Below are 17513 nucleotides of genomic sequence, written 5' to 3'. Positions count from 1 at the left end.
TAAGATGTGTGTGATACACTGTGTGTAAAATCACCTATAAAAAGAAATCATAAAGAAATATCGAGCTCTAGTTCATTATATGCGTGCTGAAGTGGTTAAAAGTGAAGTATAGGCTCATGCCTGTAATCCCAGCACTTTGGGAGGCAGAGGTGGGCAGATCACGAGGTCAGGAGTTCGAGACCAGCCTGGCCAAGATGGTGAAACCCCGTCTCTACTAAAAATACAAAAATTAGACAGACATGGTGGTGCGAGCCTGTAATCCCAGCTACTCTGGAGGCTGACGCAGGAGAATTTCTTGAACCTGGGAGGCGGAGGTTGCAGTGAGCCGAGATCGTACCACTGCACTCCAGAGTGAGACTCTGTCTCCAAAAAAAAAAATGACATATAGTCAGGTGCCACTGTGCCATTGTGCACGCTTGTAATCTCAGCTGGTCAGGAGGTTGAGCTGGGAGGATCACTAGACTGCAAGAGTTCAAGACCAACCCATGCAACACAGACCTCGTTTGAATTAAAAAAAAAAAAAAAAAAAAGGTGAAGTGTAATTTACTCTGAAATGCATTTGAAAACTAAGATGCATCCACAGATGGACAGGGAGATGGACAGCTGCATGATAAGGCAAATAAAGTCATCCCTCAGTATATGTGGAGATTGGTTCCAGGAGCCCATGGATACCAAAATCTGAGGATACTCAAGTCTCTTATACAAAAATGGTGTAGTATTTGCATATAATCTACACACATCCTCCTGTATACCTTATCTCTAGATTACTTATCACCTAATACAATGTAAATGCTATGTAAATAGTTGTTATACTGTACTATTTTTTACTTATTTATTTGAGACAAGCTCTCACTCTGTCACCCAGGCTGGAGTGCAGTGGCAGTGGTATAATCACAGCTCACTGCAACCTTGAACTTGTGGGCTCAAGGGATCCTCCTGACTCTGTCTCCCAAGTAGCTGGGACTACAAGTACACACCACTGCACCCAGATAATTTTTAAACTTTTTGTAGAGATGGGGTCAGTATGTTGCCCAGGCTGATCTCAAACTCCTGTGCTCAAGCGATCCTCTTGCCTCAGCCTCCCACAGTGCTGGGATTACAGATGTTAGCCACTATGCCCAGCCAGTATTATTTTCTGCTGTTGCATTTTTTTTTTCCAGAATATTTTCAAGGTTGACTGAATCTGTAGATGTGAAACCTGCACATATGAAAGGCCCACAGTTTATATTAAACCTATCGAAAATTTGGCCAGGCATGGTGGCTCATGCCTGTAATCCCAGCACTTTGGGAGGCCGAGGTGGGTGGATCATGAGGTCAGGAGATGGAGACCATCCCGGCCAACATGCTGAAACCCCATCTCCACTAAAAATACAAAAATTAGCTGGGCATGGTGGCGCGTGACTATAATCCCAGCTACTCAGGAGGCTGAGGCAGGAGATTCACTTGAACCAGGGAGTCGGAGGTTGCAGTGAGCCAAGATGGCGCCACGGCACTCCAGCCTGGAGACAGAGCGAGACTCCATCTCAAAAAAAATAAAAAAACTATAGAAAGTAGGAGGTGAGGCTGGGCATGGTGGCTCAAGCCCATAATCCCAGCACTTTCAGAGGCCGAGGCAGGCAGATCACCTGAGGTCAGGAGTTCGAGACGAGCCTGGCCAACCAACATGGTGAAACCCCTTCTCTACTAAAAACACAAAAATTAGCCGGGTATGGTGGCAGGGGCTTTTAATCCCAGCTACTCAGGAGGCTGGGGCAGGAGAACCACTTGAACCTGGGAGGTGGAGGTTGCAGTGAGCCGAGATCACACCATTGCACTCTAGCCTGGGGAACAAGGGTGAGACTTCATCTCAAAAAAAAAAAAAAAGTTGGTGGTGAGTACACGAATGTTAGCTGTATAATTTTCAACTTCTCTATATATATTTTTAAATTTCATAATAAGATGTAACAGGGGAAAAGTTTAAAGAAAATAAATGCTAGAATCCAGAGAAGAGTAACATGCGTGGTGAGGGGTTTGGACACCAAGGCTTTGGAGAAGAAGAAACCTCGCAGAAGAAACTTGAAACTTTCCTATGTTTTGCATAGGAAAAAAAAAAAACCAACAACAACTTAAGAAACGTCTTTTAATATGGTACAGTTGGGGATAAATTGGTTTTTTTAACAGCAAAAGACAAATAGGAGGCCGGGTGCAGTGGCTCATGACTGTAATCCCAGAACTTTGGGAAGCTGAGGCAGGTGGATCACCCGAGGTCAGGAGTTCAAGACCAGCCTGGCCAACCTGGTGAAACCCTGTCTCTACTAAAAATATAAAAATTAGCTGGGCATGGTGGCGGGTGCCTGTAATCCCAGCTACTCGGGAGGCTGAGGCAGGAGAAAACACTTGAACCCAGGAGGCGGAGTTTGCAGTGAGCTGAGATCACACCACTGCACTCCAGCCTGGGCAACAACAGCAAAACTCCATCTCAAAAGAAAATAAAAAAATAAAGACAAATAGGAGGAATATAAGAGGATTGATCTTTTTGCTTTGCATTCAAATTTGCGTTCAATAAGGAAAGTATCTGAATTTGCATTCAGATTTGGGTTCAATAAGAAAAGGGTTAATTGAGGAGGTGTTCAAGTTTACAATACACTATCAGCAGAATCGCTGAGCTCCCTGTCACTGAAAGTATACAAACAGAGACTAAAAAGGCCACCTCAGAGGAAGTGTAAACAAATTCTCGGCCGGGCGCGGTGGCTCAAGCCTGTAATCCCAGCACTTTGGGAGGCCAAGACGGGTGGATCACGAGGTCAGGAGATCGAGGCCATCCTGGCGAACACGGTGAAACCCCATCTCTACTAAAAAATTCAAAAAAATAGCCGGGTGAGATGGCGGGCGCCTATAGTCCCAGCTACTCGGGAGGTTGAGGCAGGAGAATGGCGTGAACCCGGGAGGCAGAGCTTGCAGTGAGCCGAGATCACGCCACTGCACTCCAGACTAGGAGAGAGAGCCAGACTCTGTCTCAAATAAATAAATAAGTAAATAAATAAATAAATAAATAAAAAGATCTGCTTTTGTGCTTTAAGCAGATGTTTCTTTACTTGCATATGACACTGTTGACCATTCTGTCCTTCTTGAAAGACTTTTTTTTTGAAACAGGTCTTGCTCTGACCCAGGTTGGAGTACAGTGTTAGGATCTCTGCTCACTACAGTCTCCACTTCCTGGGTTCAAGTGATCCTCCCACCTCAGCTTCCCAAGTAGCTGGGACTATGGGTGTGCACCACCACGACTGACTAATTTTTATTTTATTTTTTAAATTTTTTTATAGAAACAATATCTCACTATCTTACCCAGGCTGGTCTTGAAATCCTGGGCTCATGCGATCCTTCTGCCTCGGCCTCCCAAGTGCTGGGATTATAGACATGAGCCACTGTGCCCTAGCCAAAGACTCTTCCTTTGGTTTCTACAACACTAGATTTTTCTAGGTTATTCTTGTACTTTCCTAGATTCTCCTTTCAGTTTTCTCAAAGTCTAAATTCTATATTTTCTCTAATTCTTGGTGCTTTCCTTTCAATGCTTCCACTATCCTTGTCATAATATATCAAAATAAATGAAAGATCTTCACAAAGGAAATGGTATTCTAATCTTAAAATCAAGGTGAAAGGCACAATAAAGCAATAAAATAAAATGTAAGTTCTAAAGGATTGTATTTACATATAATTCTCTTTACACAAAGAACTGCATTAATTAGGTATATCTTGGATGTTTATAAAGCTCTCTGCCTCCTAGTCTTTTGCTATTAAAAAAAAGCAATTTATCCCCAACTGTACCATATTAAAAGATGTTTCTGAAGTTTTTTTTTTTTTTCCTATGCAAAACATAGGAAAGTTTCAAGTTTCTATAAAGCTCTCTGCTTTATAAACATCCAAGATAGACGTTAACCTGGTCAAGAGCCAGTAACTTACCTTCTCAATGTCATGTATATTATTCCAGTACAGGGTCATACATACATGCAACAAAAATCAATGGCTTATGAAATATATTTTCTATTTTTCTCTCTCCCCATAGGTAGAATTTCTTCAGGATGAAATATATGTTTTCTATGCTTGACACACTAGCCAATTACATAATTTTTTTTTTGAGTCAGGGTCTCCCTCTGCCACCAAGGCTGGAGTGCAGTGGCACCATCATAGTTTGCTGAATCCTTGACCTCCTGGGCTGAAGCAATCCTCCTGCCCCAGCCTCCTGAGTAGCTGGGACTACAGGTATGTGCCAATACATTTGGCTAATTTCTTAAATTTTTAGTAGAGACAAAGTTTCTCTATGTTGCCTATGCCGGTCTCAAACTCCTGAGCTCAAGCAATCTTCCTGCCCCAGCCTCCCAAAGTGCTAGGATTACAGGTGTAAGCTACCACGTCTAGCTCAATAATATAATTTTTTATACAAATAATTCAAGCCAAGTTATCATAATTGTTTTCCATACCTCCAGTCTTGTTCACTTTACCTAACAAATAAATACATGAAACTGGTATTAAATCAAAGTGATCTTTCTAAAATCCGAATCAGTTCCTACTGATTTACTCCTTAAAGCTCGTTTTTGTTTTTTGTTTTTTTTCAGGCGGAGACTCGCTCTGTCGCCCAGGCTGGAGTGTACTGGCGTGATCTCGGCTCACTGCAACCTCTCCTGCCTGGGTTCAAGCAATTTTTCAGCCTCAGCCTCCCGAGTATCTAGAATTACAGGCACCTACTACCATGCCTGGCTAATTCTTATATTTTTAGTAGAGACAGGGTTTTGCCATGTTGTCCAGGCTGGTCTTGAACTCTTGACCTCAGGTGATCTGCCTGCCTCCACCTCCCAAAGTGCTGGGATTACAGGCATGAGACACCATGCCCGCCCTTAAACTTCATTTTGAGAGCTTAATGATCCTCCATGATGTAAACACTACCTAATTTTATCTACCACTTCTCTATCTTTTCACTCATATACCACCACCAAAGTACTTACTATTTTCCAAACATACTTTTTTGATGTTTTACAATTCTGTGGTTTGCAGATGCTCTTCTATTTGCAATATTCCTCTCTGTCCCTATTCACCAAATTTCTATTCCTCCTTCAAAACTAAGATAAAAAACCATTTCATTCTGCAAATTCCTTCCTAAGTTCTCCTATCCTAGTCCATATCACACACTAGGAGATGACACCCTCTTTTAGATGATTATTATACCTTATGTAAAACCTGTTACAGCATTTATCACTTTGTATTGTAACTTTTTCTGTTTCTATCACCCTACTAGGCTGAACTCCTAAAGCACAGACGCCATGTCTTATTCATCTTGCACAATCCCTGCCAAACAGTAAAGACTCAATACATGACTGTGGGATATATGAATGAACAACTGATGGGCTTTCTGAATATATACCTAAATTAAAGAATCAGATAAATAAATGGGTAAAGGAAACTTAAATGTCTTAACATGGATAAGCTGCAAACTTCACCCCTAAAAATCTACAAAGTAAACAAAGGCAGCTGCAAAGCAGTCAAGAGCAGGACTTATAATAAACACAGACTCACTGGTGATTCTCACTGCCCGGTCAGTCCGGAAATCCTCTGTGTCTGGTTCATCAAGGTCTTCCAGGAAATTATATTCTGGATCATCATCATCATCTGCTTCATCTAGAGAAAAAAGTGTTTCAGATGCTTATTCCCAACTTTGTTCTCAAACTTCTAAGAATCTGTTCCAATAAAGCACATTTCTTCTTTTTTTTTTTGAGACAGGGTCTCACTCTGTCGCCCAGGCTGGAGTGCAGCTCACTGCAACCTCCCCCTCCCAGGCGCAAGTGATCCTCCCACCTCAGCCTCCTGAGTAGCTGGGACCACAGGCAAATGCCACCACGCCCAGCTAATTTTGTGTAGTATATTCCATGAAAATAATACTTTCTGTAAAAGCTACTTGTACAATGAAGCTGACAGTGAAAAAAGGAATGGCCCAAATTCCCAACAATTAGAGAATGACTATATAATTATAATTTCTTAGTATAAAATACTACAGGTTGAGCATTCCAAATCCAAAACTCCAAAATCTGACACTTTGTGTGTGCAAATATGACTCTCAAGGGAAATAGCCACTGGAGCATTTCAGATTTCAAATTTTCTTTTTCCTTTTTTTTGAGACAGGGTCTCACTCCGTCACCCAGGCCAGAGTGCAGTGGCATGATCATGGCTCACTGCAGCCTTGACTGCCCAGGCTCAGGCGATTGTCACACCTCAGCCTCCTAAGTAGCTGGGATTACAGGCACATGCCACCATGCCCAACTAATTTTTGTTATTTTCAGTAGAGACAGGATTTTGCTATGTTGACCAGGCTGGTCTTGAACTCCTGGGTTCAAGCGATCTGAATGCCTCGGCCTCCCAAAATGCTGAGATTACAGCGTGAGCCACTATATCCCGCCCAGATTTCAAATTTTCAAATTTGGTATGCTTATCTGTTAAGTATAATAATACATATATTCTAATATCTGAAAAAATCTGAAAGTCAAAACATTTCTGGTCCTGAGCATTTTGGATGATGGTGATACTCAACATGTATACATATAAAATGTGAATATGTAACCATTCTATAAATGTTCAATACATGTATGACAAAAGTAAAATACATACATAATAATCATAAGCATGAAAAATTATATCCTTACAATAAGAATCATAACTAAAAATACACAAAAATAATAAACATTTGTTAGAATAATAGACATATGAGTGTTTTTCTCCCTTTTAATAGTCTTTTTTCTTTTCTTTTTTTTTTTTTTTGACATGGAGTCTCGCTCTGTCACCCAGGCTGGAGTGCAGTGGCACGATCTTGGCTCACTGCAAACTCTGCCTCCCAGGTTCGAGCAATTCTCCTGCCTCAGCCTACCAAGTAGCTGGGATTACAGACGCCCGCCACCATGCCCATCTGAAGAAAGAAAAAAAAAAGTAGAAATGAGGCCTCACTGTGTTTCCCAGGCTGGTCTCGACTTCCTGGCCTCAAGCAATCCTCGTACCTTGGCTTCCCGTAGTACTGGGATTACAGGCACGAGTCACCACACCTGGACTATCTTTTCTAAATGTTTGAGAAAAGTTCTAAATTTAAATTTAGAACTAAAATTTAATTATTCTTATCCCCACATTAAAGTGGAAAACTAAAAAGTAACTACACATTGAAACTCTCACAGATGCATATCAAACTATTATCAGTGGTCCCTCTGGGAAATGAAACTTGAAACTTGGTGTCAAACGCCTTGGAAAGGACTGGTAGGAAAATGAAGTGTCAATAAATAAACTCTAAGAGACAAACCCCAAAAAAATCATATTTAAAATTTCACGTATGTAGATACATACATTTTTCTTGGGGGGAAGGCTTCAATTGTTTTATTTTTGTAATATTTGATTTCTTTATACCAAACATATTATTCTTACAGTTTTAACAGTGAAAAAAGGCCGGGCGCGGTGGCTCAAGCCTGTAATCCCAGCACTTTGGGAGGCCGAGATGGGCAGATCACGAGGTCAGGAGATCGAGACCATCCTGGCTAACACGGTGAAACCCCGTCTCTATTAAGAAATACAAAAAAACTAGCCGGGCGAGGTGGCGGGCGCCTGTAGTCCCAGCTACTCGGGAGGCTGAGGCCGGAGAATGGCGTGAACCCGGGAGGCGGAGCTTGCAGTGAGCTGAGATCCGGCCACTGCACTCCAGCCTGGGTGACAGAGCGAGACTCCGTCTCAAAAAAAAAACAAACAAAAAAAAAACAGTGAAAAAAGAGAAAACTCTAGAAAGAATACATCCTACAGAACCCAGCATATAGAGTATATCATGTCACTTCTATTCAGACGCCTCCTCTCCTCCCTGTCACTGTTTTCAAAAATCTTTCCAAGGTCCATTCCAATTACCAGCTCTTTCATGTAGCTGTCTCTGATCATCCTAAACAAAAGTTACCCTGTCCTCTTCTAAAACCTTACAACAGCATTTACGCCACTTTGATGGTATTATCTGAGTTTATTCAACAGCTTCATTCATTTACAATGTATTGGCTGAGCGCAGTGGCTCACTCCTGTAATCTCAGCACTTTGGGAGGCAGAGGTAGGAGGATCGCTTGAGCGCAGGAGTTTGAGATCAGCCTGGGCAACATGGCAAAACCCCAACTCTACAAAAAATACAAAAATTGGCCGGGCATGATGGCACAAGCCTGTATTCCCAACTATTCAGGAGGCTGAGGTGGGAGAATTGCTTGCGCCGAGGAGGTCAAGGCTGCAATGAGCTGAGATCTCACCACTGCACACCAGCCTGTGTGACAGGGTGAGACCCAGTCTCACACACACACACACACACACAAACAAATACAATGTATTGTGAACCTAACAATGGGCCAGGCACCCTGTCATTCATACAGCTTTTATTCCATGACCAAATGATTATGCTCCTTTATCCCTCACAGATTCTAGCACAATGCCTTGTATAAAGAAAGTACTCAAACATTTGCCAAATGATATACAATGTAATTATTAATAGTATCATAAGGTACATTCAAGGACTTGTTATTTTCTTTCATTCACTTATCCTGACTTACTCCTAGCATTACCTACCCAACCATTTACTCAGTCTATTTTTTTTTTTTTTTGAGATAGAGTCTTGCTCTGTTGCTAGGCTGGAGTGCGGTGGTGTTATCTCAGCTCACTTCAACCTCTGCCTACCAGGTTCAAGTGATGCTCCTGCCTCAGCCGACTGAGTAGCTGGGACTACAGGCATGCGCCACCACACCCAGCTAATTTTTGTATTTTTATTAGAGACGGGGTTTCACCATGTTGGCCAGGATGGTCTCAATCTCTTGACCTTGTGATCTGCCCACCTCGGCCTCCCAAAGTGCTGGGATTATAGGCGTGAGCCACCACACCTGGCCTGCTTAGTCTGTTTCCATCCAAACTTTTACCTGATCACTATTCCTTCCCCATTTCTGATAATACCATTATCTCTTTAGGGTTACCACATACTTCAACCACACTGTTCTATGAGGTGCTATCAATCACCAGACTCCATGCTGAACAGTCTCCCTATTAATCCCATGCAACACCAAGAGAGTGGGCATGAGATCAAACCAAGCCAATCTGACTTGTTCCCCTGGATTTTATAAGTGAAGCTTGTAGGGGAGAGTCCTGAAGTGTAGACAAAGCAAAAAGTAATCATGGAGTGCTTATGAACAGAGTTCTAACCTTGTAGAAAAATAAATGTGAGAAGGGAGCTGAGTGACAAAAGGAAGTAAAATAGAGAGGAAAGGGGGATCCTAACAGTCCCTCAGTTCCACTGCTGATTTACTGCACTTCCAAAGTCTGGTTTCATTTCACCCCAGCAAGATAGAGTTAGGATTCTTTCACCTCATCATGAAGACCCTTAACTAACACGATGTTCTTTTGGTAAATCATTGAACCCTAATGAAATCATATATAAAATTTTGAATGGGCCAGGCACAGTGGCTCATGCCTGTAATCCTAGCTCTTTGGGAGGCCGAGGTGGGAGGATCTCTTGAGGCAAGAGTTTAAGACCAGCGTGACCAACATTTCTCTACAGAAATTTTTTTTTTTTTTTTTTTTTTTTTGAGACGGAGCCTTGCTCGTCGCCCTGGATGGAGTGCAGTGGCACGATCTTGGCTCACTGCAAGCTCCACCTCCTGGGTTCATGCCATTCTCCTGCCTCAACCTCCAGAGTAGCTGGGACTATAGGTGCCCGCCACCACGCCCGGCTAATTTTTTTTGTATTTTTAGTAGAGACGGGGTTTCACCATGTTAGCCAGGATGGTCTTGATCTCCTGACCTCGTGATCTGCCCGCCTCGGCCTCCCAAAGTGCTGGGATTACAGGCGTGAGCCAACGTGCCCGGCCCAGAAATTTTTCTAAAAATTAGCCAGGCAAGGTGCTGCATGTCTGTAATCTCAGCTACTTGGGAGGCTGAGACCTGAGGAGTATCTCTTGAGGCCAGGAGTTTAAGGCTACAGTGAGCTATGGTCACACCACTGTGAACCACCCTGGGCAACACCCTGTTTTGGGACGGTGTCTCAAAAACAAAAGACAACAACAAAACTATGTATGCATGTATGTTTCAAGGGATTCAAATCTCAGCATTCAACAATCTTAGGATTCAAGATTCCTTACCCAGAAAAAAAAAAAAAAAAAAAGAAAGAAAGAAATGTTAAGAACTGGCCCAGGCATGGCGGCTCATGCCTATAATTCTGGCATTCAGGAGGCCAAGGTAGGAGGATTGCTTGAGGTCAGGAGTTTGGGAACAGCCTGGGCAACATAGTGAGACCTCGTTTCTACAAAAAAAAAAAAATTAATCAGGCACAGTGGCATGTGCCTGTAGTTCCAGCTACTCAGTGGGGTAAAGCAGAGGATTGCTTGAGCCCAGGAGGTCAACGCTGCAATGAACCGTGACTGCAACACTGCACTCAGCCTGGGTGACAGAGTGAGACCCTATCTCATGAAAAAAAAAAAAAAAAAGAAAGAAAGAAAGAAAAAGAAAAATTAACTACTGATTTAAGATAAATTATCAGTTAAATATAAATTAAATCAATTAACCCAAACCATTCCATTCTATACCCTTCCAAATAATAAAAATTTTACAACAGATAATGGACACTATATATAATAAATCACAAACCAAAACTTACCTTCATTCCCCACATCATCATTCATAAGTCCCCCTAGCCACATCTTCCAGTCCTCATCATCTGCTGTATTGGGGTCATACATATCTGGAGTGATGTCTGGAGCTTGGAGCTCTGCCTCTAGTTGGCCCAGGGGAACATCTTTCAGGGGCATCTTAGAACGCGTTCGAAATGCAATGAGACTGTCATCCATGGACTGGACAATGAAGAAAGAAAAACAAGTCACTGAGTGAGTGATGTTTCCAAACCTCATCATCACTCCTTTTCTTCTCATCCTAGCTTAAGTAACAGGATCTTTCCTCTAAACAATTTGGATTTATTATTGCTTGAGAAACTTTAAGAAACACGACATAAAAAAAGAAATAAAATAAAATAAATGACATCAGTTTGAAACCAACATTTTATGAAAATTTGTAACAGTTTTATTGAGATATAATTCACATACCATAAATTTCACCCTTTTAAAGTACATAACTGAATGGATTTTCATATATTCACAGTTATACAACCGTCACCCTTATCTAATTTCAGAACATTTCATTACCCCCAAAAGAAACCCCATCCATTAGTAATCGCTTCCCTTTACCCCTCCTCCCAGCCCCGTTAAGCATTAATCTATTTTCTGTCTCTATGGATTTGGTTATGCTGGACGTTTCACTTAGATGGAATCATACAATGTATGGCCTGTCTCTGGCCGCTTTCAGTTAGCATAATGCATTCAAATCCCACCCTGTTGTAGTATCTATCAATACTTTTTTATTTTTGAGACAGAGTCTTGCTTTGTTGCCCGGGCTAGAATGTAATGGTGTCATCTCGGCTCACTGCAACCTCTGCCTCTTGGGTTCAAGGGATTCTCCTGCCTCAGCCTCCCAAGTAGTTGGGATTACAGGCACCAGCCACCACATCCGACTAATTTTTGTATTTTTAGTAGAGATGGGGTGTCACCATGTTGAGCAAGCTGGTCTCGAACTCCTGACCTCAGGTGATCTGCCCGCCTCAGCCTCCCAAAGTGTTCGGATTACAGTTGTGAGCCACCGTGCCTGGACATTTTTTTTTTTTTTTTCTTAAGAGATAGGGTCTCGATCTGTTACCCAAGCTAGAGCACTGGCACAATCAGAGCTGACTGCAGCTTCGAACTCCTGGGCTCAAGCAATTCTTCTGCCTCAGTCTCCCAAGTAGCTAGGACTACAGGCATGCACTACCATGCTCGGCTTATTTTTTTTTCTTTTTAGATGGAGTCGTGCTCTGTCGCCCCTTCTGGAGTACAGTGGTACGATCTCGGATCACTGCAACCTCCATCTCCCAGGTTCGGGCGATTCTCCTGCCTCGGCCTCCCGAATAGTTGGGACTACAGGCATATGCCACCACACCTGGCTAACTTTTGTACTTTTAGTAGAAATGGGGTTTCACCATGTTGGCCAGGCTTGTCTTGAACTCCTGGCCCCAGGTGATCTACCTGCTCAGCCTCCCAAAGTGTTGGGATTACAGGTGTGAGCCACTGGATCCATGTTCAGCTATTTTTTTTCATTTTTTGTACAGATGGGGGAGAAAGTGAGAGACCTCCATCTTTGTACTTTTTCAAGACTGTTTTGGCTATTCTGGGCCTGTGCAATTCCACATGAATTTTAGGATTAGGTTGTTAATTTCTACAAAAATTGTAGCTGGGATTTGGATAGGGACTGCACTGAATCTGTAGATCAATTTGGGAAGCTCCCCCTAGACTACACTGCATCAACCTCCTAATGGGTTTCTATTTACCCTCTTGCTTTACTCTAGCCCATTTCCCACACGTTAACCAAAAGGAATTTTTAACATTAATCTGAAAATATCACAAAAATCTTTTCTATTTTTTTTTTTTTTATGGAGTCTCACTCGTTCCTAGGCTGGAGTGCAGTGGCGTGATCTCAGCTCACTGCAACCTCCACTTGCCAGGTTCAAGCAATTCTCCTGCCTCAGCCTCCTAAGTAACTGGGATTACAGGTGTGCGCCACCACACCCGGTAATTTTTTTGTATTTTTTGTTAGAGACGGGGTTTACCATGTTGGCCAGGCTGGTCTCGAAATCCTGACCTCAGGTGATCCACCCACCTCGGCCTCCCAAAGTGCTGAGATTACAAGCATAAACCACCACACTGGGCATCTATTCTAATGTTTAAAATACAATCTATACTCCTTATCATGGTTTCCTAAGACCTTCATGATCTAGCTCTTGCCTTGCTCTCTGACCTCATTTCTAACTCTCTTTTTCACAATCCCACCCATGTAGTTTCTGTTCCTTAACCATGCCAAGGTTGTCTCTATCTTAGCGACTTAGAATGTGCTGTTTCTTCCATATGGAGCACTTTTCCTCCCGAGATCTTTCACTTGCCTGGCTTCCTCTCATTCGGATCTCAGCTTAAATGCCATCTCCTCAAAGAGGTCTTTTTGTTTTGTTTTCTTTTTTTGACAGTCTTGCTCTGTCGCCCAGGCTAGAGTGCCATAGCGTGATCACAGCTCACTACAGCCTCGACCTCCTAGGCTCAGCATCCCAAGTAGCTGAGGCTAAAGGTGCATGCCGGTACGCCCAGCCAAGTTTTGTATTTTTTGTAGGGACAAGGTCTCACTATGTTACCCAGGCCTGTCTTGATTTCCTGGGTTCATGTGATCCACTCTCCTTGGCCTCCTAAAGTGTTGGGATTACGGACATGAGCCACCAAACCCAACCCTGTTTTTTTAATTTTTTTAAAGTTCTCATACTATTGCCCATGCTGGAGTATAGGGGTGCAGTCATGGCTCACTGTAGTCTCAAACTCTCAGGCTTAATCAATCCTCCCGCCTCAGCCACCAAGCAGCTAAGAATACAGGCATGCGCCACCACACCTAGATAATTTTTCTGAATTTTTGGAGAGTCGGAGTCTCACTATACGGCCCAGCCTGGTCTCAAACTCCTAGCCTCAAGCAATCTTGTAGCCTAGGCCTCCCAAAGTGATGGAATTACAGCCAAGGAGGTCTTTTTTGATCAGCTTATCTAAAGTTCTCTGATAGGAAGTTTCATATTTCCTCACTTTAATTTAGTTCATAGCACTTAACCACTATCTGAATTTACTTGTTTATATGCTAATAGTCTATCTCTCCTCAATAGACTGTAAGTTCCATGAAGAACAACTTTTTCTGTCTTCTGCACTGTGGTTTCTCAACTTCAACCATTCAGTATGTGTTTGCTAAATAAATGGTTAGATAAAAAACTATTACTGCCCCTACTACGATTTATTCACTCAAAAGCATGATGATTAAATGACTGACTATTCCATTCAATATTCTATTTTTAATTATATACATTACATATATATAATTATAAATAAATATGTATATAATTGAAATGGAGTCTTGCTCTATCACTCAGGCTGGAGTGCAGTGGCGCCATCTCAGCTCACTGCAACCTTCGCTTCCTGGGTTCAAGCAATTTTTGTGCCTCAGCCTCCCGAGTAGCTGGGATTACAGGTGCTTGCCACCACGCCCAGCTAATATTTGTATTTGTGGAGACGGGGTTTCACCATGTTGACCAGGCTGGTCTCAAACTCCTGACCTCAGGTGATACATCTGCCTCAGCCTCCCAAAGTGCTGGGATTACAGGTGTGAGCCACTGCGCCCAGCCTTAATTATATTTTTTAATTTTAGGATTTATTTTTAAATTATTATATTATACTTTAAAATTTTAGGACAGACATATTTTTCATTGACCTGCAAGAATGATAGGGGAAACTTGGAACATTAAAATTTACTGGCTGAGGCCGGGCGCGGTGGCTCACGCCTGTAATCCCAGCACTTTGGGAGGTCAAGGCAGGTGGATCACAAGGTCAGGAGATTGAGACCATCCTGCTAACACGGTGAAACACTGTCTCTACTAAAAAATACAAAAAATTAGCTGGGCGTGGTGGCGGGCACCTGTAGTCCCAGCTACCTGGGAGGCTGAGGCAGGAAAATGGCGTAAACCTGGGAGGTGGAGATTGCAGTCAGCCGAGATTGCGCCACTGCACTCCAGCCTGGGCAACAGAGCAAGACTCTATCTCAAAAAAAAAAAAAAGAAAGAATAATCAATGGATGCTAATATTAGTGTGAGAAAAATAATTTGATTAATTGGGCTGGGCACATCAGCTCACGTCTGTAATTCCAGCATTGTGGGAGGCTAAGGTGGGCAGATCACTTGAGGTCAGGAGTTTAAGACCAGCCTGGCCAACGTGGTGAAACCCCATCTCTACTAAAAATACAAAAAATTAGCTGGGTGTGGTGTCAGGCATCTGTAATCCCAGCTACCGGAGGCTGAGGCAGGAGAATCACTTGAACCTGGGAAGTGGAGGTTGCAGTGACCCAAGATGGCACCACTGCACTCCAGCCTGGGCAACCGAGCAAGACTATGTCTCAAAAAAAAAAAAAAAAAAAAAAAAAAAAAGGAGGCCAGGCACAGTGGCTCACACATGTAATCTCAGCACTGTGGAAGGCCGAGGCAGGTGGATCACGAGGTCAGGAGATCGAGATCATCCTGGCTAACACAGTGAAATCCCGTTTCTACTAAAAATATAAAAAATTAGCCAGGCGTGGTGGCATGCGCCTATAATCTCAGCTACTCAAGGGGCTAACGCAGGAGAATCACTTGAACCCAGGAAGTGGAGGTACAGTGAGCCAAAATCATGCCACCGCACTCCAGCCTGGGCAAGAGAGTGAGACTCCATCTAGGAAAAAAAAAAGACAAGAAAGAAAGGAATTCGGCTTTGAAGTATATCCCCATATGATATATACTAATTAAATATATCCCCATATGATATATACTAATTAAAAATGGAAAATAAGAACTTTAAGGTAGGAAAACCAAGCACGTACAACCTTAACCAAGTGATGAAAGTTAACATGACAGACATCACGTGCCTTCTGAGAGGCACCTCTCAGAAGGTGTATTTCTGAGAAATACACCTCACTCTTCCAGTATTTGTAACAGAAGTGCAAAACCTGAATCTAATTAAGATGAAATATTAGAAAAATAAAAATTGAAGAACATTCTACAAAATAAGTGGTGTATACTCCTCAAAACTATCAGGGTTATAAAAGACAAAGACTGAGAAACTGTTCCAGATTAAAGGAGACTAAAGAACAAGACAATTAAATAGATATTTAATCCAGGGTTGAATGCTGAATAGGGAAAAAATTTATTTTCCTCCAACATAAAGGGCATTATTGGGACAACAGATAAAACCAGAATAAGCACTTTAATATATTATGCTACATTACTGTATCCTGATTGATTGATTGATTGATTTTGAGACAGAGTCCCTCTCCGTTGCCCAGGCTGGAGTGCGGTGGCACAATCTCAGCTCACTGCAACCTCTGCCTCCCGGGTTCAAGCAATTCTCCTGCCTCAGCTTTCTGAGTAGCTGGGATTATAGGCATGCGCCACGACACGTGGCAAATTTTTGTATTTTTAGTAGAGATGGGGGTTTCACCATGTTGGCCAGGCTGGTCTTGAACTCCTGACCTCAAGTGTTTCACCCACTTTGGCCTCTCAAAGTGCTAGGATTACAGGCATGAGCCACCGCACACAGCCTATATCTTGACTTTGATTAACACACTATTATACCGTGTTAATACAAGAGAATAAACTCATTTTTAGATAATATACACAAAAGGGGCTGGGCACGGTGGCTTACGCCTGTAATCCCAGTACTTTGGGAGGCAGAGGCGGGTGGATCACGAGGTCAGGATATCAAAACCATCCTGGCTAACATGGTGAAACCCTGTCTCTACTAAAAATACAAAAAATTAGCCACGCATGGTTGTGGGCGCCTGTGGTCCCAGCTACTCCGGAGGCTGAGTCAGGAGAATGACATGAACCCGGGAGGCGGAGCTTGCAGTGAACCGAGATCAAGACTGCGCTCCAGCCTGGGCAACAGAGGGAGACTCCGTCTCAAAAAAAAAAAAGAAGAAAATATACACCACACTCTAAAATGATTCAGAAAACAGTATGTATATACAGAGAGAAAGGGGAAGAGAACCATCAAGCAATTGTGGTAAAAGGTTAATTTGGGGGAATTTGGGTGAAGCTTTTTCCTGTGTTCTACATTTTAAAATGCTCTCTGCTACATAGTTCATTTCTTCCTTAGAAACTGCCATTCTCAGTCAGGCACGATGGTTCACACCAGTAATCCCAGCACTTTGAGAGGCTAAGGTGGGAGGATCACTTGAGCCCAGGAGTTTGATACCAGCCTGGGCAAAAATATAGGGAGACCTCAACTCTACAAAAAACTAAAAAATTAGCCGGGTGCGGTGGCATATACCTGTCCCACCTACTCGGGAGGCTGAGGTGGGAAGATCACTTGAGTCTGGGAGGCGGAGGTTGCAGTGGGCCAAGATCACACCACACTGCACTCAAGCCTGGGTGACAGGGTGATACCTTGTCTCAAAAAAAAAAAAAACCCAAACTGCCATTGTCACTTAGCAGAAAATAGCACTAGCCAAATATAAAGTATCAAATACTAACTCTTACTTATATAAAGTTGTAGTTATCTTTTCCTCTCCCTTCCCAGCCTGAGCAACAACTAGATTACTCCATTTGACTTTCTCAGTGAAGTACAATTTTAATATTTACCTGGAAAGAATCCATGCAGACAGGACTGGAAGCCAGCTCCTCATCTACTGCATGTAACTTCTCCATGAAAGTACTATCTCTGGTCTGTTTCGGCTTTGGAGGGGGCGGGGGCCCCATGGGCACTACCTCAGCACTGATGTGCCTGATGGCTGGTGTGGTGACTTTCTCAACCTGATTAAAAGAGGTGACTGCATCAAAAAAGGAAGGAGGGAAGAAAAGAAAAAAAAAGGAAAAG

General features: G+C 42.7%; 1 protein-coding gene across 13 annotated transcripts in view; it reads right to left on the bottom strand.

The window, feature by feature from the left end:
- The window catches only part of GON4L (gon-4 like), a 102094-nt gene that overhangs the window by 40420 nt on the left and 44161 nt on the right, over positions 1-17513 (bottom strand). For 10 of the 13 annotated variants that reach the window (XR_006692977.3, XR_001493445.4, XR_012413536.1 and 7 more), the window contains 3 exons: positions 17279-17449; positions 10667-10859; positions 5548-5649 (listed from right to left, as the gene is read on the bottom strand). Coding sequence is in view for 10 of the 13 variants with exons in the window: in XM_073993013.1 (XP_073849114.1) it covers positions 5548-5649; positions 10667-10859; positions 17279-17449 (466 nt within the window). In the remaining 3 variants the exon portion in view is untranslated. The remainder of the gene's footprint in view (positions 1-5547; positions 5650-10666; positions 10860-17278; positions 17450-17513) is intronic. The other 3 variants (XM_005541509.4, XM_073993012.1, XM_015456057.3) reach the window with 1 other exon arrangement.

This window comes from Macaca fascicularis, chromosome 1 (genome assembly GCF_037993035.2).
Source record: "Macaca fascicularis isolate 582-1 chromosome 1, T2T-MFA8v1.1".
Taxonomy (NCBI): Eukaryota; Metazoa; Chordata; class Mammalia; order Primates; family Cercopithecidae; genus Macaca; species Macaca fascicularis.
The sequence above is the reverse complement of the archived record's forward strand: the minus strand, read 5'-3'. Positions and strand labels throughout refer to the sequence as shown.